Source organism: Phaenicophaeus curvirostris, unplaced genomic scaffold, assembly GCF_032191515.1.
Source record: "Phaenicophaeus curvirostris isolate KB17595 unplaced genomic scaffold, BPBGC_Pcur_1.0 scaffold_93, whole genome shotgun sequence".
Classification (NCBI taxonomy): Eukaryota; Metazoa; Chordata; class Aves; order Cuculiformes; family Cuculidae; genus Phaenicophaeus; species Phaenicophaeus curvirostris.
Genome location: NW_027206715.1, coordinates 241,088 through 262,223, shown reverse-complemented (window position 1 = coordinate 262,223; position 21,136 = coordinate 241,088). Strand labels below are relative to the sequence as shown.

The 21,136-nt window shown below is 59.7% G+C and overlaps 3 protein-coding genes across 6 annotated transcripts; 1 reads left to right on the top strand and 2 right to left on the bottom strand.

Moving 5' to 3' along the window:
- Positions 1–1,197: 1,197 nt before the first annotated feature.
- On the bottom strand, positions 1,198–4,214 carry C5AR1 (complement C5a receptor 1). 2 transcript variants are annotated; one of them, XM_069882263.1, is made up of 2 exons: positions 4,141–4,214; positions 1,198–2,656 (listed from the first exon to the last, which is right to left on the bottom strand). In XM_069882263.1, exon 2 carries the CDS (start codon positions 2,636–2,638, stop codon positions 1,586–1,588), a length of 1,053 nt encoding a protein of 350 aa, XP_069738364.1. In that variant the 5' UTR covers positions 2,639–2,656; positions 4,141–4,214; the 3' UTR covers positions 1,198–1,585. The 2 variants fall into 2 exon arrangements, with proteins under 2 accessions (XP_069738364.1, XP_069738362.1); XM_069882261.1 differs by lacking the exon at positions 4,141–4,214 and adding an exon at positions 3,432–4,092 and having other exon boundaries at positions 1,198–3,257.
- Positions 4,215–4,669: 455 nt separating this feature from the next.
- On the bottom strand, positions 4,670–13,984 carry CCDC9 (coiled-coil domain containing 9). Of its 3 annotated transcripts, none has more exons than XM_069882247.1 (13): positions 13,877–13,984; positions 12,643–12,747; positions 12,268–12,408; positions 9,895–10,137; positions 7,600–7,683; positions 7,320–7,508; positions 6,945–7,132; positions 6,701–6,871; positions 6,542–6,608; positions 6,069–6,438; positions 5,851–5,946; positions 5,707–5,771; positions 4,670–5,090 (listed from the first exon to the last, which is right to left on the bottom strand). In XM_069882247.1, exons 1-13 carry the CDS (start codon positions 13,877–13,879, stop codon positions 5,037–5,039), a joined length of 1,776 nt encoding a protein of 591 aa, XP_069738348.1. In that variant the 5' UTR covers positions 13,880–13,984; the 3' UTR covers positions 4,670–5,036. The 3 variants fall into 3 exon arrangements, with proteins under 3 accessions (XP_069738348.1, XP_069738350.1, XP_069738349.1); XM_069882249.1 differs by having other exon boundaries at positions 4,671–5,090; positions 6,300–6,438; XM_069882248.1 differs by lacking the exon at positions 4,670–5,090 and adding an exon at positions 5,476–5,514.
- Positions 13,985–17,433: 3,449 nt separating this feature from the next.
- BBC3 (BCL2 binding component 3) lies at positions 17,434–20,941 on the top strand. Its single transcript, XM_069882278.1, has 4 exons — positions 17,434–17,499; positions 18,504–18,651; positions 19,770–19,948; positions 20,703–20,941. The coding sequence occupies exons 2-4, from the start codon at positions 18,519–18,521 to the stop codon at positions 20,802–20,804; spliced, it is 414 nt and encodes a 137-aa protein (XP_069738379.1). The 5' UTR covers positions 17,434–17,499; positions 18,504–18,518; the 3' UTR covers positions 20,805–20,941.
- The last annotated feature ends 195 nt before the right edge of the window (positions 20,942–21,136 follow it).

Genomic DNA, 21,136 nt, shown 5'->3' with positions numbered 1-21,136 from the left:
CCCCAATCCTCTCTGTCCCCTCTCCCACCCCCCCAATCCTCACTGTCCCCTCTCCCACCCCCCCAATCCCCTCTCCCACCCCCCCAATCCTCTCTGTCCCCTCTCCCACCCCCCCAATCCTCACTGTCCCCTCTCCTACCCCCCCGTCCCCTCTCCTACCCCCCCAATACTCTCCGTCCCCTCTCCTACCCCCCAATCCTCTCTGTCCCCTCTCCTACCCCCCCGTCCCCTCTCCTACGCCCCCAATCCTCTCTGTCCCCTCTCCCACCCCCCCAATCCTCTCTGTCCCCTCTCCCACCCCCCCAATCCTCTCTGTCCCCTCTCCCACCCCCCCGTCCCCTCTCCCACCCCCCCAATCCTCTCTATCCCCTCTCCCACCCCCCCAATCCCCTCTCCTACCCCCCCAGTCCTCTCTGTCCCCTCTCCCACCCCCCCAATCCTCTCTGTCCCCTCTCCTACCCCCCCGTCCCCTCTCCTACGCCCCCAATCCTCTCTGTCCCCTCTCCCACCCCCCCAATCCTCTCTGTCCCCTCTCCCACCCCCCCGTCCCCTCTCCCACCCCCCCAATCCTCTCTATCCCCTCTCCCACCCCCCCAATCCCCTCTCCCACCCCCCAGTCCTCTCTGTCCCCTCTCCCACCCCCCAATCCTCACTGTCCTCTCTCCTACCCCCCGTCCCCTCTCCTACCCCCCAATCCTACCCCCCCCGTCCCCTCTCCCCCCCCATCCTCACTGTCCCCCCCCAATCCTACCCCACCATCCCCTCTCCTACCCCCCAATCCTCTCTGTCCCCTCTCCCACCCCCCCAATCCTCCCTGTCCCCTCTCCCACCCCCCCGTCCCCTCTCCTACCCCCCCATCCTCCCTGTCCCCTCTCCTACCCCCCCGTCCCCTCTCCTACCCCCCAATCCTCACTGTCCCCTCTCCTACCCCCCAATCCTCACTGTCCCCTCTCCCACCCCCCCAATCCTCCCTGTCCCCTCTCCCACCCCCTCTGTCCCCTCTCCCACCCCCGATGCCTCCATCCCAGCCCCACGAGGTGAAGCACAAGTGGGGGGCTGGGTTTGACCCCCCCCAAGGGCTCCGCGGGACGTGGAGGGGGACGCTGGGCCCCCCCCTTGCCTCCCCCCGAGCCCCAGCGGCCGAGGCGGCCGAGCTCTTCCCCACCACCCAAGGGAAAAGGAGAACCAAGGTCTTGCTCAAGGCCGGAGGAGCTTCTCTGCGTTTACTGGCAAGGGTGGAGGCGGCTGCCGCGACGGAGCAGGGGTGAGGCCGGAGGTGGCTTCCTCTGCGTCTTGGACCTCGCGGGACGCTGGAGACGCGGGGCTGGGAGGGGTCGCTGGGGCTGAGAGGTGGAGACGTGGGGATGGAGGGCAACCAAGAAGGGAAAGAGCTGGAAAGGCGGGCCCGGCTTGAGCTGGAGAAGACGGGATGACAGCCAAGGAGGTGATTGTGGAGCTGATCGTGAGCGCTCAACTCCTCCCAAGCAGCCACCACCCATGGTGGCATCTCCACAAGGAGTGGAGGAGAAGGTGGGGGCTCCCAGAAACATGAGATGTTCCAACTCTGGAGCCACCACGCTCCAGGTCACACAATGGTGCTGACGCTCTGGTCATCCACCGTGGACTTGGTCTTGGTCCTGCTGTCCCCCGCGGTGCTGGCGGGGTCGTCGGCCAGAACCCCTCGCAAGACGGCTCTCCAGGAATGCCGGAACTTGTCCTTGAAGTCCTGACCCATGATGACGTAGATGATGGGGTTGATGCAGCTGTTGATGTAGGCGACGCCGGCAACGATGGGATCGGCTTCCAAAGCGCCCTTGAAGACGGAGCTGCGAGGAGGGCTGGAGGCCAAGATCAAGCCCACCACGTGGTAGGGCAACCAACACACGAAGAAGCTGACGATGACCACCAAGATGAGCTTGATGGCTTTGCGGGAGCGGGTGAAGCCCTTGCTGTGGACGCGAGCCAGGAGAAGGCCGTAACAAGCCGTGATGACCACGAAGGGCACCAAGAAGCCGCAAAGGAAGCGGGCGACGGCCGTCACGAGCTCGGTGAGGTGCTGGTGGCGCCCGACGGCCGCGTAGTCCAAGACGCAAGTGGTCTTGTCGGAGAAGATGTCGGAGCGAGTGGTTCGGAAGATGAAGGAGGGAAGGGTGAGGAGGCCGGCCAGGAACCAAGCGGCCGCGCAAGCGCCGCGCACCAAGGTCAAGGTGCGGTGGTTTTGGCACCACACCGGCCGCGTCACCAAGGCGCAACGGTCGACGCTGATGGCCATCAAGAGGAGGACGCTGGCAAACATGTTGAGGATGGTGAGGGAGGGCAAGAACTTGCAGGCGAAGCGGCCCAAGGGCCAGTCGTGGTCGCGGGCCAGCGGCAAGGCCAGGAAGGGCAGGGCCAGGCAGCACAGGAGGTCGGCAACGGAGAGGTTGAGGAACCAGACGCCGTTGACCGTGCGCCGCAGCTCGAAGCCGGTCACCCAGATGACGGCACCGTTGCCCAAGACGCCCAGGAGGAAGATGAGGGCGTAGAGGGCCAGGATGGCGCGGTATCGGTGAGGGACCTCGTAGCCATCGAGGTCGTACAAGGGGTAGTCCTCCCAGTCGGAATAATTGAAGGTGTAGTTGGCCATCGAGACGTCCATCCTCCACCAGCTGCCAACCTAGGACCCGTTAGATCGTGACAACAGGGCGGGGTGGGAGGGACCTCAAGGATCATGGAAGGGGTTGGGTTGGAAGGGACCTCAAAGACCACAGAACCATGGAATGGTCTGAGTTGAAGGGACCTCAAAGATCATGGAACCATGGAATGGTTTGGGTTGGAAGGGACCTCAAAGATCATAGAACCATGGAAGGGTTTGGGTTGAAGGGACCTCAAAGATCACAGAACCATGGAATGGTCTGAGTTGAAGGGACCTCAAAGATCATAGAACCATGGAAGGGTTTGGGTTGGAAGGGACCTCAAAGACCACAGAACCATGGAATGGTCTGAGTTGGAAGGGACCTCAAAGATCATGGAACCATGGAATGGTTTGGGTTGGAAGGGACCTCAAAGATCATAGAACCATGGAAGGGTTTGGGTTGAAGGGACCTCAAAGACCACAGAACCATGGAATGGTCTGAGTTGAAGGGATCTCAAAGATCATAGAACCATGGAAGGGTTTGGGTTGAAGGGACCTCAAAGACCACAGAACCATGGAATGGATTGAGTTGGAAGGGACCTCAAAGCCCACAGAACCATGGAATGGTCTGAGTTGAAGGGACCTCAAAGATCATAGAACCATGGAAGGGTTTGGGTTGAAGGGACCTCAAAGACCACAGAACCATGGAATGGATTGAGTTGGAAGGGACCTCAAAGCCCACAGAACCATGGAATGGTCCGAGTTGAAGGGACCTCAAAGATCACAGAACCATGGAATGGTTTAGGTTGGAAGGGACCTCAAAGACCACAGAACCATGGAAGGGTTTGGGTTGGAAGGGACCTCAAAGCCCATCCAATTCCAAACCTTCTGCGATAGGCAGGGACACCTTCCCCTGGGTCCAGGTGCTCCAAGCCCCATCCAACCCGGCCTTAAAGTCGGGACGTCTTTAAGCCTGGGGAGATGCTCCTCACGGAGAACGTGGGGCACGAACGCCCCGATGCCGACCCGACCGCAGAGGAAATCCACGTTTCCCCATTTCCTCTCCGAGCTACGCAAGAAGCTGGATGAGGAAACACCAACGGAGCTGCTGCTCCAAGGGCTTCTCCACCACCTCCAGCTTCTCTAGGCGGGAGGATTTCGGATTGGCTCTCAAATCCCACGGGAAGAGAACTTCCTGGTGTCCAAACCAACTCCAGCTCAAGAGGGTAGGTGGGAAAAACCCCGATGGAGAAGGAAACCCAACCGTGAGAAGGTTCGGGACGCTCCGTGCTGGCCGGATGAGTGATCCAGAGCGTGGGGAGGTGGGATACGGGTGGGATTTGGCATCTCCAACCATCGCTCGGCGCGGAAGAGGAGCGGAACCACCTCCCCGCGCGCCCTCGGCGCGGGAAAAGCGACCCCGAAAGGAGCGGGATCACCCAAAGGTTGGATCTCCCCTTCCCCGGTGGTGGAATTCCAGGAGGGAAGAGGGAGGAAAGCCCAGCGGGCGCTGAGCCCTCACTCACCTGGCTCCTCGCCGGCTGCAGCCGCGGTTGCTGGAGCCGAGCGGGCGGCCCCGGGGCTTTTGTGGGGAGGAAAAGAGGAAGCGAGGCCGGAAAAGGAGGGGAAGAGGCGGAAAAAGAGAAGGAGATCGGAGAACGGCTCCAGATCTGAGAAGATTCTTCTTCAGAAGAAGAAATGGAACCGCCTCCGGAGCAGGGAGATGGGAGTTGAAAAGCCCTTCCCGGCACCAGAGCTGGAAAATGGGGGTTTAACCCCCCCAAAATGGCATTAATGGGAGCGGAATCGGATTCACTCCGGATCGGGAAGGTCAGAGAGTCAAGACCGCTCTGGATCTGGGAGGTTGGAGCCGGGATGACTCCAGCTCTGGGAATTTGGAGTTGGAAACTCCTTCCCGGCACCAAACGGAGCTGGAAAATGGGGGTTTAACCCCCCCAAATGGCATTAATGGGAGCGGAATCGGATTCACTCCGGATCGGGGGCGATGCTGGAGAGCCTGCAGGGGGGGAAATGGAGGGGCAAGAGGAACGACCAGGCCCAAAGCTGCTTTGGATCTTTATTTTCCACAGCTCCGATGGGATTTGGGAGCCCGAGGGGGGCCGGGGCAGAACTGAGGCCTTCACCTTTTCCCTAATTCTAGAACACGGGAAGACGGGGACCCCAAAATTCCCTAGTGGAAGGGTGAGGGGCACATCGGGAGCCCCCACCTCCGACTTCTCTGCTTCCAAGCATCCCAAGACTCTTTCCCACCAGCACAGACGGAATTCCGGGGCTCCCCGAGGGCAGAATTCCCAGATTCTCAGCCCATGAAGGGCAGAATTCCCAGATTCCCGCCCTCCCCTGCCTTCTCCCAGGCTCGTTCCTGGCTCCTTCCCAGCTCACGGTCTCTAGGAAGCGGAATTCACAGCAGGAAGGCCCTGGGATCCGAGGCGGAACGTTGGGATGCGGCGCCGGCCTGTGGGAAGGAGAAGAAAGGAGGCAGCGTCAAAGCAGTAACCGGAAAAGCTTGGGAATCCTGGGAATCCAGTCCCTGGCGGCACGGCCTGCGGAGCCACACGGAGCCAGAGCTTCGCTTCCCGCCTCCTTCCAAAGTTCCGAGTCTTTTCCCAGGTAGGCGAGCGGGATTCCTGGGAAAAGCAAGGCCCTTGGAGCAGTTGGGACGGGTTTAATCCTGGACGGACAGCCGGAATTCCCAAGGCAGAAGCACAAGTGGAGCAACTCCGGAACACAGAGTCCGTCTGGGAAGCGTTGGAGCCGGGAAGCAGGAAGGACAGACGGACAAGAGCCCGGAGCGTGCGGCATTCCCGGCTTAGCAACAAGTCTCCGCTTGCCAGGTGGTTGGGCTGGGAATCGGTTCATCCAGGCCGGACAGACGGACACTGCAGCCCCCAGCAGCCAAGTTCGGAATTCCGAATGCGGAAGCACAAGCGTGATGAGCCCGGAATGTTTCGGAAGTAGAGGCAGTCCGGTAGCGGGAAGCGGAAAGGACAGACAGACGGACAAAAGCCCGAGCGTGCAGCGTTCCCAGCTTAACGAGCGGCCGGCGAAGGCGAATTCTTACGGAAACGCACCCTCTGGAAGTCCGTGATCTCCACCGCGCCGGGAGCGGGCGCTTCCGTCGGGAACGCCGCAGCTCCTGGGAGAAGAAAGGCGGCTCAATCGGCTCCCGAGCTCGCGGGATCCCGTTTCCCGCTCCCGTAGTCCCCCTTCGTCACCTTGCATCCCGTTTTTTGCCGCACTTCCCGCCGCTTCCGTGTCCGGAATTGCTTCTTCCCGCTGCAGGGATCCCTCCGGAGCCGCGGGGCTCAGCCCTGGGGTGGGAAGAGACCGCGGTCAAACCCGGCTTGGATTCTTTCTTTTTGCTTTTCCGGCTCCGCATCCCAAATCCCAAGCTCGGGGCCCTCGTTTGGGAATAGTTTCCCCTCCATTTTACCTGGAATCTCGCTGGAAGCCCTTCCCGCCTTAGGAATAACGGGACCTGGAAGGGGATTGTCCCCTAGGCTGCTGCGGGGAGAGGCCAGTTCCATCTCCTCGCCCCAATCCGAGACGGGCCGGTGGCATTCCAAGCGGGAAAAGGGGCTCGGGGGGGAGCGATCCCTTTGGATTGGGGCCGGGGGAACCCGCGGAGCAGGAGCCGCGGCCTGCTCGGATATGGGAGACGCACTGCGAGGTGCTTCCTCCTCCTCCTCCTCGCTCAACGATCCCGGGCTTCCGTCTTCATCCTCACTGACGTCTTCCCACTGATCCTCGTCCTCCTCCGGATTCAGGGACGCGGGGAGGGCTCCGCTCGGCGCTTCCTCGGCCTGCGGGGATGGGAAGAGCGGGATCGGAAGGGACGGATAAAACGGGAAGGGAGGGATCGGCACCGCAGCGCAGCCCGAATCCCACGTGGATCAAGAAATCCACCTTCTGGCTCTTGGATTCCTCCGTCGGTGCCGGCGGCTCCTTCTCTTCCCAACGGTTGTCGTGCATGCTGGAAGGGAAAAGGAGATTCCCGAGGGCTCAGCGAGCAAAATCCACGGAAAACAAGGCTCTAAATCCAGCCCGGAACGCAATCCCACCCACCTGTAGGCTTTGGGCCCGGCTCCCTGGCGGCGTTCCCGGCCCTTTTTCCGCCGCTGAGTCTGATGCGGAGTCAGGAATTCTCCGAAGGTCGGAGGTTTGGGAAGAGGACGCTTGGATTCCTCGCCGCCGCTCGCTTCCGAGCCAGGAGCCACCGGCGAGCCCTCTTTGAACCTAAAATGGGGAACGGGTGACGCCGGCAACGCCAGGAACGCTGCCATCCCGACGGATTCGCCTCCCTACGTACATGCTCTCCGATTTTTCCGCATCCCATTCCCGACGCCACTGCCCAGTGGGTTTCCGATGCCGGGCCAAGCGTTCCTGGTCAATTTGATCCCGTTCTTTTTTCCAACGGACGTATTCTGCTCGCTCCCGCCCCGTCATGGAGAGCGTCATGTCCAGCGGCGTCCCAGATTTTGGGCTGGAATGTCGGCCCTGTGGAAAAATCTGGATCAAGGCCAGTCCAGCCCCTCATCTCAACGCAATTCCTAATCCGCGATTCCCAGATTTCAGGAAAACCAGGCCGTGCAGAAATATCCGGCTCCGAACCTGCTCCCGCCGCTCAATCCCAACCCCAAACCATCCCAGAATTCCCTGAATTCCCAAAATAATCCGAACTCACCGGGCTTTTCCTGCCTCCTTTCCAGCTTTTTTCCCTTTCCATTCCCGTTTTGACCCGGTCAAAGTCAGTTCCGCCCCAATTCCGGACGTGGCGCCGGCTCCCTTCCTTGCGATCGGAATCTTGGAAGGGGCCGCTCCGGCGCGGATCGTCCAGGAAATTCCGCACCGGATTCTTCTCGTGGAGCCCATCCTAAGAAAGGAAAAGCAGGACCAGCGTCACCTCCAGAAGGGGTAAAATCAGGATTGTTCCCCCCAAAATCCGATCCCGTTTCTCTCCCCACCCGCTGGTTCCGCTCATATTCCGCGATCTTTTCCATCTCCTCATTCATCTTCTCAATGTTCTGGCGCCGACGCTCTTCCCATTCCTGGAAAAGAGGAATTAGTGGGATGCATCCCAAAAAAACACCGGGAATTGGCCCTAAAACCATAGGAATCTGCCCCTAAACGCCTCAAAGTGTCCCAAATTCCAGCCTGGCTCCCAAATTCCACCCCCCGACCCCAAATTCCAACCCCAAAATGTCTCAAATTCCAGCCTGGCTCCCAAATTCCACCCCCAGATCCCAACTTCCCACCCCAAAACGTCCCGAATTCCAGCCTAACTCCCAAATTCCACCCCAGATCCCAACTTCCCACCCTAAAACGTCCTGAATTCCAGCCTGACTCCCAAATTCCACCCCCAGATCCCAAATTCCCACTCTAAAACATCCTGAATTCCAGCCTAACTCTCAAATTCCACCCCAGATCCCAACTTCCTACCCCAAAATGTCCCAAATTCCAGCCTGGCTCCCAAATTCCACTCCCAGATCCCAAATTCCCACCCCACAATGTCCCAAATTCCAGCCTGGCTCCCAAATTCCACTCCCAGATCCCAACTTCCCACCCCAAAATGTCCCAAATTCCAGCCTGGCTCCCAAATTCCACCCCCAGATCCCAAATTCCCACCCCAAAACGTCCTGAATTCCAGCCTAATTCCCAAATTCCAACCCCAGATCCCAACTTCCTACCCCAAAATGTCCCAAATTCCAGCCTGGCTCCCAAATTCCACCCCCAGATCCCAAATTCCCACCCCAAAACGTCCTGAGTTCCAGCCTAACTCCCAAATTCCACCCCAGATCCCAACTTCCCACCCCAAAACGTCCCAAATTCCAGCCTGGCTCCCAAATTCCACTCCCAGATCCCAAATTCCCACCCCAAAACGTCCTGAATTCCAGCCTGACTCCCAAATTCCACCCCCAGATCCCAACTTCCCACCCCAAAACGTCCTGAATTCCAGCCTAACTCTCAAATTCCACCCCCAGATCCCAACTTCCCACCTCAAAACGTCCTGAATTCCAGCCTAACTCTCAAATTCCACCCCCAGATCCCAACTTCCCACCTCAAAATGTCCCAAATTCCAGCCTGGCTCCCAAATTCGACTCCCAGATCCCAAATTTCCACCTCAAAATGTCCCAAATTCCAGCCTGGCTCCCAAATTCGACTCCCAGATCCCAAATTTCCACCCCAAAATGTCCCAAATTCCACCCCAGATCCCAAATTCCCACCCCAAAACATCCTGAATTCCAGCCTGGCTCCCAAATTCCCACCCCAAAATGTCCCAAATTCCAGCCTGGCTCCCAAATTCCACTCCCAGATCCCAACTTCCTACCCCAAAATGTCCCAAATTCCAGCCTAACTCTCAAATTCCACCCCCACATCCCAACTTCCCACCTCAAAACGTCCCAAATTCCAGCCTGGCTCCCAAATTCCACTCCCAGATCCCAACTTCCCACCTCAAAACATCCTGAATTCCAGCCTGGCTCCCAAATTCCACCCCAGATCCCAACTTCCCACCTCAAAACGTCCCAAATTCCAGCCTGGCTCCCAAATTCCACTCCCAGATCCCAACTTCCCACCCCAAAACGTCCTGAATTCCAGCCTAACTCTCAAATTCCACCCCAGATCCCAAATTCCCACCCCAAAACGTCCTGAATTCCAGCCTGGCTCCCAAATTCCACTCCCAGATCCCAACTTCCCACCTCAAAACATCCTGAATTCCAGCCTGGCTCCCAAATTCCACCCCCAGATCCCAAATTCCCACCCCAAAACGTCCCGAATTCCAGCCTGGCTCCCAAATTCGACTCCCAGATCCCAAATTTCCACCTCAAAATGTCCCAAATTCCAGCCTGGCTTCCAAATTCGACTCCCAGATCCCAAATTTCCACCTCAAAATGTCCCAAATTCCAGCCTGGCTTCCAAATTCGACTCCCAGATCCCAAATTTCCACCCCAAAATGTCCCAAATTCCACCCCAGATCCCAAATTCCCACCCCAAAACATCCTGAATTCCAGCCTGGCTCCCGAATTCCACCCCAGATCCCAAATTCCCACCCCAAAACGTCCCAAATTCCAGCCTGGCTCCCAAATTCCCACCCCACAATGTCCCAAATTCCAGCCTGGCTCCCAAATTCGACTCCCAGATCCCAACTTCCCACCCCACAATGTCCCAAATCCCACCCCAGATCGCAATTTCCCACCCCAAAACGTCCCGAATCCCAGCCTAACTCCCAAATTCCACTCCCAGATCCCAATTTCTCTCACCTTGGACTTGCGATTGGATCCGGCGTCGCCCCCCATGGCCGGCCCGGCCGCGCCGTGGCCCCGTGAGCGCCTATTCCGAGTCCCTCGCTCTGCCGGGGTCGCGCCTCCTTCCCAAACGCCTTCGCTGTGATATTCCCGATGCCCGGAATGCCGCACGCCGGGCCGTCCGGAGCCGCGGGAAGCAGCACCACGTCCGGATTTGGCCATTCCCGGCACCTTCTTTTCCTTCCCAACTCGTTTTTCCTGCAGGGAAGGAGACTGGCTCGGCGCCGTTCCCAACGGATATCCCAGTATCCATGGATAGATTGGCTTGGAAGGGACCTCAAATTGATCCAGGGACACTTCCCACCGGATCCAGTCGCTCCAAGCCCCATCAAACCACCCTTGAATCCCCTTTGAACTCCCCCAAACCGCGACTTTCACCCCAAATCCTCTCAGAAAGGGGCCGAAAACGTCACCTTCCCCCCCGATTTCATCACAAATTTCCCTAAAACACAACTTTAACCCCAAATCTCTTACCCAAATACCCCAAAAAGCACAAATTTCACCTCAAATCTTCTCATGCTTCCCCTCAAGCTCCCCAAAAATGTGATTTTTACACCGAATTCCCTCATGGTCTCCCAAAAACGTGACTTTTACCTCAAATCTCTCCTCACAAACTCCCCAAAAATGTGATTTTTACCCCAAATCCCCTCGTGGTTTCCCAAAAACGTGACTTTTACCTCAAATCTCTCCTCACAAACTCCCCAAAAATGTGATTTTTACCCCAAATCCCCTCATGGTTTCCCAAAAACGTGACTTTTACCTCAAATCTCTCCTCACAAACTCCTCAAAAATGTGATTTTTACACCAAATCCCTTCATGGTTTCCCAAAAACATGACTTTTACCTCAAATCTCTCCTCAAAAACTCCTCAAAAATGTGATTTTTACACCAAATCCCCTCATGGTTTCCCAAAAACATGACTTTTACCTCAAATCTCTCCTCAAAAACTCCTCAAAAATGTGATTTTTACACCAAATCCCCTCATGGTTTCCCAAAAACATGACTTTTACCTCAAATCTCTCCTCAAAAACTCCTCAAAAATGTGATTTTTACACCAAATCCCCTCATGGTTTCCCAAAAACATGACTTTTACCTCAAATCTCTCCTCATAAACTCCCCAAAAACGTGATTTTTACCCAAATCCCCTCATGGTTTCCCAAAAACGTGACTTTTACCTCAAATCTCTCCTCACAAACTCCTCAAAAACGTGATTTTTACCCCAAATACCCTCATGGTTTCCCAAAAACATGACTTTTACCTCAAATCTCTCCTCACAAACTCCCCAAAAATGTGATTTTTACCCCAAATCCCCTCATGGTTTCCCAAAAACGTGACTTTTATCTCAAATCTCTCCTCACAAACTCCCTAAAAATGTGATTTTTACCCAAATCCCCTCATGGTTTCCCAAAAACGTGACTTTTACCTCAAATCTCTCCTCACAAACTCCCCAAAAACGTGATTTTTACCCAAATCCCCTCGTGGTCTCCCAAAAACGTGACTTTTACCTCAAATCTCTCCTCACAAACTCCCCCAAAATGCAACTTTCAACCCAAATCTCCTCCCAGCCCACCTCAAACTCCCCAAAACCACGACTTTCACCCAAAACCTCCTCACCGACCCCCCCCAAAGCCAAAACTTTCACCTCCAATCTTCAATTTCCCCTCAAACTCCCTAGAAATGTGATTTTTACCCCAAATCCCCTCATAGTCTCTCAATAACGTGACTTTTACCTCAAATTTCTCCTCACAAACTCCACAAAAATGTGATTTTTACCTAAATCTCCTCATGGTTCGGACCCATCCCTTCCCATCCCATCCCTCCGGACCCATCCCTTCCGATCCCATCCCTCCGGACCCATCCCTTCCGATCCCATCCCTCCGGACCCATCCCTTCCCATCCCATCCCTCCGGACCCATCCCTTCCCATCCCATCCCTCCGGACCCATCCCATCCCTCCGGATCCATCCCATCCCATCCCTCCGGACCCATCCCTTCCCATCCCATCCCTCCGGACCCATCCCTTCCCATCCCATCCCTCCGGACCCATCCCTTCCCATCCCATCCCTCCGGACCCATCCCTTCCCATCCCATCCCTCCGGACCCATCCCTTCCCATCCCATCCCTCCGGATCCATCCCTTCCCATCCCTCCGGACCCATCCCTTCCCATCCCATCCCTCCGGATCCATCCCATCCCATCCCATCCCTCCGGATCCCATCCCTAAACTTGCTGAAGGAGCCCTCGATCCCACCATCTACGCCATAGCTGAAGACTGGTCCCAGTACGCATCCCGGCGAGGCATTCCCAGCATTCCCGGAATTCCGGACTCACTCCAGGAGCAGCAGCGACCTGGACGGTGACGGACAAATCCTTCTCCACCCATCGCCGTTCCCATTCGGAATCGCGCACCTTCCGGAAGGCCGTCACGGCAATTCCTTCCTGCTCTGCTTTCTTCCGATCCTCTTCGATCTCCTGGGGGGATTTCAGGAATTCTGGGATCAATCCCAGATGGAATTTTGGGGGGGGGGGGGACACACACACGCTCCTCGCCCCCCGCTGTATCCCTGCGTTAATTCGAGCCCTGAAAAAGGGGGATAAACTGGGATGAACGGACTGGGAATGGCGGAGAGGGGGGGATTAGGGGGGTTTGGAGGCTCACGGGAAGCCCCTCATGGGATTTGGGGGGCTTGGGGGGCCCCCCCAAACCTGGTAGCGCTTGATGAGGGCCTCGTTCTTCTTCCGAAGCGCCTCGATCCGTTTATCCAGCTCCGCGTCCTTGTCCTCCTTGGAGCGGAGATCCAGGGCGGCCGACTACGGATGAGAGGTAGGGTTGTGTCCCCCCACCCCGCCCCCCAAAAAAAGCCTCTCCCTTCCAACAACGCACCCCAAAACACACCCCCCGCACCCCAAAACCCACCCCGGCCTCCTCCTGCATCACAAAAACACCCCCCAAAACCGAAAAATCATCTCCTGCACCCCCAAACTCACCCCGCGGGACGCCAAAAGCCCCCTACAGGGCTCCAATCCCCTCCTCTGGGACCTCAAAACCCACAACAGCACCCCAAAATCCATCTATGGGGCCCCAAAACCACCCCGTGGGACCCCCAAATATACCTATGGAGCCCCAAAACCACCCCGGGGGACCCCAAAATCCACCTATAGGACCCCAAAACCACCCCAGGGGACCCCAAAATCCACCTAGGGGCCCAAAACCACCCCAGGGGACCCCAAAATCCACCTCTGGGGCCCTCAACCCCCCCACGGGACCCCAAAATCCACCTATGGGGCCCCAAAACCACCCTGGGGGACCCCAAAATCACCTCGTGGGACCCCAAATCCACCTGGGGGCCCCTAAACCACCTCGTGGGACCCCAAATCCACCTGGGGGCCCCTAAACCACCTCGTGGGACCCCAAATCCACCTGGGGGCCCCAAAACTCCACCGTGGGGCCCCAAAACCACCCCGTGGGACCCCAAAAGCCACCTATGGGGCCCCAAAACCACCCCGGGGGACCCCAAAAGCCACCTATGGGGCCCCAAAACCACCCTGTGGGACCCCAAAAGCCACCTATGGGGCCCTTAACCCCCCCCAGGACCCCAAAACTCCTCCTGTAGAATCCCAAAAAGCAACACAGGGCCCCCAAACCCACCTGTGTCACCCCCAAACCCCCACACAGCACCCCAAAACCCACCTATGGGACCCCAACACCTCCCCATAGGGCGCCAAACTCCTCCTGGAGCGCCTCAAACTCCACCACGGGGGCCCCAAATCCACCTGTAGGACCTCAAACTTCACCTATGGGACCTCGAGCGCCCCCATAGGGCCTCAAAACCCACCTAGGGGACCCCAGCACCCCCATAGGGACCCCAACCCCCCCCATAGGGACCCCAACCCCTCCTGAGGGGCCTCAGAACGCACCGACCCCCCCCACAGGCCTCACCATGGCGGCGAAGCCCCGGGTACCGGTTCTTCCAGACCTTCAGGGCCGCTTCCGCTTCCGGTGAGGGAGGGAAGGAGGGGGGGGTTGTCCTTAAAAGGGCGATGGCGGCGAGCGGGGCCCGCAGGGGGCTGTCCCAGTGTCCCACTGTCCCTCTGTCCCCCCTTGTCCCCTCCGTGTCCCTCCGTGTCTCCGCGTCCCCTCCTTGCCCCCCATTTGTCCCCTCCCTCCCCTCCTTGCCCCCCACCCCTTTTTGTCCGCCTTGGAGCGCGCCCCCCGTTCCCTTTTCCCGCGCGATGGGCGGGGCCAGAGGGGGACGAGGGGGCGCGGTCACGCCCCCTTAAGGCCACGCCCCCTCCATCAGGCCACGCCCCTCCGCTGTCTCCATGGCAGCTGCGGCTCTGGCCGCGGCGCCGCGCGCTGATTGGCTGCGCCGGGCCGAGGGGCGGGGCCTGAGGGGGGAGCCCCGGGTGGGGGGGGGTATGGGGGTTAGAGCGGCCTATAGGGGCTATAGGGGGATATAGGCGGCTATAAAACGCTATAGGGGGTCTCTAGTGGAGTCAGGGTGGGTTATAAGTGGGCTATAGGGGCTGTGGGGGCTACAGGGGATCTTTAGGGAAGCTATAGGGGGGCTATGGGGGGTTACAGGGCCTATAGGGGGGCTATAGGAGGCTATAAGGGCTGTGGGGGCTATAGGGGATCTTTAGGGAAGCTATAGGGGGTCTATAGTGGAGTCAGGGTGGGCTATTAGGGGGCTATAGGGGCTGTGGGGGCTACAGGGGATCTTTAGGGAAGCTATAGGGGGGGTATGGGGGAGTTACAGGGCCTATAGGGGGGCTATAGGGGCTGTGGGGGCTACAGGGGATCTTTAGGGAAGCTATAGGGGGGCTATGGGGGAGTTACAGGGCCTATAGGGGGGCTATAGGGGCTGTGGGGGCTACAGGGGATCTTTAGGGAAGCTATAGGGGGGCTATGGGGGAGTTACAGGGCCTATAGGGGGGCTATAGGGGCTGTGGGGGCTATAGGGGATCTTTAGGGGGGCTATGGGGGAGTTAGGGTGGGCTATAAGGGGGCTATAGGAGGCTACAGGGGCTGTGGGGGCTACAGGGGATCTTTAGGGAAGCTATAGGGGGGCTATGGAGGAGTTACAGGGCCTATAGGGGGGCTATAGGGTCTGTGGGGGCTACAGGGGATCTTTAGGGAAGCTATAGGGGGTCTATAGTGGAGTTAGGGTGGGCTATAAGGGGGCTATAGGAGGGTATAGGGGCTGCGGGGGCTACAGGGGATCTTTAGGGAAGCTATAGGGGGGCTATGGGGGAGTCAGGGGGGTGCTAGGGGGTGCTGTGGGGCTATAGGAGAGCGATAGGGTGTCTATGGGCAGGGCTTGGGGCTATAGGGGGGATCTATAAGGGATCTATAGCTGGGAACTCTAAGGGTATTTACACGGAGACCTGTAGGGTGATCTGTAAGGGGACCTAAAGCAGGCTGCACCTATGGATGTACCTATAGGTGGTACATACAGATGTAACTCTACCATTGCCTATAGCCATTCCCTACACCTCACACTCAGACAATGCCTATAGCTGCCCCTATGGATGCCCCGACGTCCCTAATGACACCCGTATGGACACTCCTATGTCCATATGGATACTCCTGTACCCCTATGGATTCCCCTGCATCCCTATGAATGCCCCTATACCCTCATATCTCTATGGATGCCCTTGTCTCCCTATGGATATCTCTATGTCCCCACACCCCTATAGATGTCCCCTGTGCCCCTATGGATGCCCTTGTCTCCCTATGGATATCTCTATGTCCCCACACCCCTATAGATGCCCCCTGTACCCCTATGGATGCCCCTGTATCCCTATGGATATCTCTATATCCCCACACCCCTATAGATGCCCCCTGTACCCCTACACATACCCCTCTACCCCCTAACCCTATGGATGCCCCCATATCCCTACAGACACCCCTGTATCCCTATGGATGCCCTGTAGCCCTATAGATGCTCCTGTGTCCCCGTACCCCTATGGATGCTCCTGTATCCTTATGGATGCCCCATACCCCTATGGATGCTCCTGTATTCCTATGGATGCCCCGTAGCCCCATAGATGCTCCTATGTCCCTGTATCCCTATAGATGCCACTGTATCCCTATGGATGCCCCTGTATCCCTATGGATGCCCTGTAGCCCTATAGGTGCACCAGTGTCCCCGTACCCCTATGGATGCCCCTGTATCCCTATGGATGCCCTGTGGCCCTATAGATGCCCCTGTACCCCTATAGATGCTCCAGTGTCCCCGTACCCCTATAGATGCCCCTTGTATCCCTATAGATGCCCCTGTACCCCTATAGATGCTCCAGTGTCCCCGTACCCCTATAGATGCCCCTTGTATCCCTATGGATGCCCTGTACCCCTATAGATGCTCCAGTGTCCCCGTACCCCTATAGATGCCCCTGTACCCCTATAGATGCTCCTATGTCCCCATACCCCTGCGGATGCCCTGTACCCCTATAGATGCTCCAATGTCCCCATACCCCTATAGATGCCCCTGTATCCCTATGGATGCCCCATAGCCCTATAGATGCCCCTGTATCCCTATGGATGCCCCATAACCCTATAGATGCCCCTGTATCCCTATGGATGCCCCATAGCCCTATAGATGCCCCTGTATCCCTATGGATGCCCCATAGCCCTATAGATGCCCCTGTATCCCTATGGATGCCCCATAGCCCTATAGATGCCCCTGTATCCCTATGGACGCCCCATAGCCCTATAGATGCCCCATAGCCCTATAGATGCCCCTGTATCCCTATGGATGCCCCTGTATCCCTATGGATGCCCCTGTATCCCTATGGGTGCCCCATAGCCCTATGGATGCCCTGTACCCCTATAGATGCTCCTGTGTCCCCGTACCCCTATAGGGCCCCCGCTGTCCCCCCCCAGCCCCTGCTGCCCCTCTCCCCCCCCCACCTCGTTCCCGCGCTCTCCGCTGGAGACAGCGCGGGGGGCGCCCCCGATTGGCTGCGGCGCGCGGGGCCGCGGGCGCTGATTGGCTCCCGCCCCGCCGGCCAATGGGAGCGCGCGGCGGCGCTGGCGCGAACCATGAATGGGGGCGGGGGGGGGGGGGGGAAAGAAGAGAAACACCGGAGGGGGGCCGCGCGGAGGAGAAGGAAGAGGAGGGGGGCGACGAGGGGTTAGAGATCACGAAAGGGGGAGCCCGGAGGGTCCCGCGAGGAAGCGGGTGGGGCGGCGGCGGCGCCTGGTTGGCCCCTTCCCCGCTGTTACCGGGGAGGCGCCGGCGCTCAAACCTTCCCCTGGAAACGGGGCGGGCGGCTCCCCATTGGTTGCGGCCGCGCCGAGGCGGCTCCTGATTGGCTGAGGGAGAGGCGCGGGTCCCGCCCTAGGCCACGCCCCCAAGGATTAAGCCACGCCCCCTTCCTTTCGCGCGCGGGGATCCCCGGCCGCACAAGCCCGAACTTGCCCGGGAGGGGGCGTGGCTTAAGGGGAGGAGGGGGCGTGGCCTGTGACGTCACTCGAGGGGCGTGGCCAGAGGGCTCAGAGCGCGGCAGCAACCGGTGCCGAACGCGACGCGCCCGCCCCGCACGGTTCATGCAGCGGCAGTGAGTGAGGGGGGGGGGGCGAGGGGAAAGGGGACCCCCCCGAGGGGAAGGGGGGGGCCGAGGGGAAGGGGACCCCTCCCAAGGGGAAGGGGACACCCCCAAGGTGGAGGAGGGGGGGGGGGCGAGGGGAAGGGGACCCCCCCCAAGGTGGAGGGGGGGGGGGAGCGAGGGGAGGGGGACACCCCCAAGCAGGGTGGGGGGGCCCAAAGGGGAAGGGGAGCCCCCCAAGGTGGAGGGGGGGCGGCGAGGGGAAGGGGACCCCCCCAAGGTGGAGGGGGGGGGCTCAAAGGGGAAGGGGACCCCTCCCAAAGTGTGTGTGCGTGGGGTGGGGGGTCCCCAAAAAAGGAGGGGGGGGGAATCTGTGGGGTGAGAGGCTCCCAATAAAAGAGATGGGGGGGACCCACAAAATTGGGGGGGGGGGCGTGGGATGGGGGAGCCCCAAAATGAGGAGGGGGGGGTGTCTCTGTGGGGTGGGAGCCCCAAAATGTAGGGGGAGAGGTGGAGGGGGGGCTCGAGGGGGGTGTGGGACCCCCCTTGAAGTGGGGGGGGGTCAGTGCAGCGAGGGGGACCCCAAAGTGTGGGGTGGGGGGGGGGATGCGTGGGGTGTGCGACCCCCAAAGTGCGAGGGGGGGGCGTGGGAGCCGCCCAAAATGGGGGGGGGGGGAATCCGTGGGGCGTGGGACCCCCCCAAAGTGAATAGCGGGGTACCCCCCCTATACTTATGAGGCAAGGAGGTGCTAATAGTTGGGGTGCCCCCCCCCCAACCCTAACTTGTGGGGCAGGAGAAGGTGGGGTGGGGAACTTGGGGGGGGGGGGGGGTCCCACGCGTGTCTATGGGGAAGAGTCGGGGGGGGGGGTTTGTTTACAAACAGCGCCCCCTCCCGATCCCCCCCTGGTGGCCGCGGGGGGGATAACACAAAGGTGGGGGGGGGGTGTCCCCCCAGTTTGGGGCCCCCCCCCCCACTCACCCCACGCGTGTTTTTATCCCCCCCCCCCCCCTTCAGGGCCCCCCCGTTGCGATGGCGAAGCCGCTGCGGGAAGGGAGCCCCCCCCGCCGCCAGCCCCCCCGCCTGAGCTGCCCCTGCGGCCCCCCCCCCGCGGGACCCCCCCCCAGCTGCCGCCTCTACCGCTGCGGGGCCCCCCCCGCCCACGGTGAGTGGCACTGGGAGGCGCTGGGGGGAACTGGGAGGCGCTGGGGGAGGCGCTGGGGGGAACTGGGAGGCGCTGGGGGGAACTGGGAGGCACTGGGGGAGGAACTGGGAGGTGCTGGAGGGAACTGGGAGGCGCTGGAAGGAACTGGGAGGCACTGGGGGAGGAACTGGGAGGTGCTGGAGGGAACTGGGAGGCACTGGGGGAGGAACTGGGAGGTGCTGGAGGGTACTGGGAGGCACTGAGGGAGGCACTGGAGGGAACTGAGAGGTGCTGAGGAAGGTACTGGGGAGGAACTGGAAGGAACTGGGAGGCACTGGGGGAGGAACTGGGAGGCGCTGGAGGGAACTGGGAGGCGCTGGGGGAGGAACTGGGAGGCACTGGGAGGCACTGAGGGAGGCACTGGAGGGAACTGAGAGGTGCTGGGGGAGGAACTGGGAGGCACTGGAGGGAACTGGGAGGCACTGGGAGGCACTGGGGGAGGAACTGGGAGGTGCTGGAGGGAACTGGGAGGCACTGGGGGAGGAACTGGAGGGAACTGGGAGGCGCTGGAGGGAACTGGGAGGCACTGAGGGAGGCACTGGAAGGAACTGGGAGGCACTGGGGGAGGAACTGGGAGGCGCTGGGGGGAACTGGGAGGCGCTGGGGGAGGAACTGGGAGGCGCTGGGGGAGGAACTGGGAGGCACTGGGGGTCAACTGAGAGGACTGGGGAGGGGAACTGGGAGGCGCTGGAGGGAACCGGGAGGCACTGAGGGAGGCGCTGGAGGGAACTGGGAGGCACTGCGGGAGGCACTGGAAGGAACTGGGAGGCACTGGGGGAAGAACTGGGAGGCGCTGGAGGGAACTGGGAGGCGCTGGGGGGAACTGGGAGGCGCTGGGGGAGGAACTGGAGGGAACTGGGAGGCGCTGGGGGTCAACTGAGAGGACTGGGGAGGGGAACTGGGAGTACTGGGGAACAACTGGGAAGGAACCGAGAGGGACTGGGAGTACTGGGATTAATAGGGGGGGAGACTGGGAGTATTGGGGGAACTGAGGGGGGGGTCATGATGGGGGGGGTGCTTTTGGGGTCCCCCAGGCTGCGTACCCCCCCCCCACTAACCTTCCCCCCCCCCTCCCCCAGGTGATTTCCACCCCCCGGGAGCTGGGGAGCACCCCCAGAGCGAGGGGGGGTCTCTGGGAGCGGGGGGGGGCGCGGCCGTCCCCGTCCCCAACGGGCTGGGGGCCCCCCCCGGTGCCGAACGGGAGCTGGGCGCCCGCCTGCGCCGCCTCGGAGACGCCTTCCAGCGCAGCCACGAGCAGGTAAGGGGGGGGGGCACCCCAAAAATGGAGAGCACCCCCAAAAAAAAAAAAGGGGGGGTTTAGAGGGGTGGGAGAATCTTTCCAGCCCAGCCACGGGGGGAGGGGGGGGGGCAAAAATAAGGAGAAAGGCTCCGAAATGGGGGTGCTGCTTGAAAATAGGGAGGGATGGGCTGAAAATAAGGGGCACCCCAAAAAAAAGGGGGGGTACAAAGGGGGGATGGGGGGTGGGAGGCTCCCAAAACTCCTTTCAGTGCAGCCGTGAGCATGGGGGGAGGGCGCAAAAATAGGGAGGAGGACCCCAAAAAAAGGGGAGGGGGACAGCAAAAATAGGGAGAAGGACCCCAAAAATGGGGATGCCCCTTGAAAATAGGGAGGGACGTGCTGAAAATGAGGGGCACCCCAAAAAAGGGGGGGGTACAAAGGGGGGATGGGGGGTGGGAGGCTCCCAAAACTCCTTTCAGTGCAGCTGTGAGCATGGGGGGGGGTGGCAAAAATAGGGAGGAGGACCCCAAAAATTGAGGGGGGGACACCCCAAAAAAATGAGGGCTCCCCAAAATGGGGCTCGGGGGGGCAACCAAAAATGGGGGAGACACCCCAAAACTCACACCTTGTGCTGTCCATACGCTCTCACAGTGGGTTCGGGGGTGGGGGGGGGGGGGGGGAGTGTTAAGGGCTGGGGGAGGTGTGACACCCCAAAATGCTTTCCTAATTAATTTCCCCCCTTGCTAATTAACGTCCTCCCTGTTAATTGCAGCAACAGCAGCAGCGCGGGCTCTTCTGGGGTCCCCTCTATCGCCTGGTCTCGCAGCTCCTTGGAGCCGTTCCCCTCCTGCCAGCAGCACGGGGGGGGATCTGACCCCCCCCCCCCCCCCCAAAACCCCAAAATCCTATTTATTTAACTTATTTTGAAAGGGGGGGGGCACTCCCAGCCTCCCCTGGCTCTGTATAGAATGTATAGGGGGGTATACAGAGATGTATGGGGGGGCTGTAAATAAGGGGGGGCTGTAAATAGAGGGGGGCTGTAAATAGAGGGGGGCTGCCTATAGGGCTGTAAATAGGGGGGGGGTGTAAATAAGGGGCTTGTAAATAAGGGGGGGGTGTAAATGGGGGGCTGTGAATAAGGGGGGGGCAGAAGCTGTAAATGATCGGTGATTTGGTTTTTTTTGTACGTTTGTTTGCAATAAAATG

Coding starts and splice junctions, on each gene's coding strand:
- BBC3 (XM_069882278.1), top strand. CDS start 18,519: ATGGCGAAGCCGCTGCGGGAAGGGAGCCCCCCCCGCCGCCAGCCCCCC. Junction 18,652..19,769: donor CGGGGCCCCCCCCGCCCACG/GTGAGTGGCACT, acceptor CCCCTCCCCCAG/GTGATTTCCACCCCCCGGGA. Junction 19,949..20,702: donor TCCAGCGCAGCCACGAGCAG/GTAAGGGGGGGG, acceptor TGTTAATTGCAG/CAACAGCAGCAGCGCGGGCT.
- CCDC9 (XM_069882247.1), bottom strand. Junction 6,872..6,944: donor GCGGAAAAATCGGAGAGCAT/GTACGTAGGGAG, acceptor TCCCCATTTTAG/GTTCAAAGAGGGCTCGCCGG. Junction 5,091..5,706: donor AGATCACGGACTTCCAGAGG/GTGCGTTTCCGT, acceptor TCCTTCCCACAG/GCCGGCGCCGCATCCCAACG.
- C5AR1 (XM_069882263.1), bottom strand. CDS start 2,638: ATGGACGTCTCGATGGCCAACTACACCTTCAATTATTCCGACTGGGAG.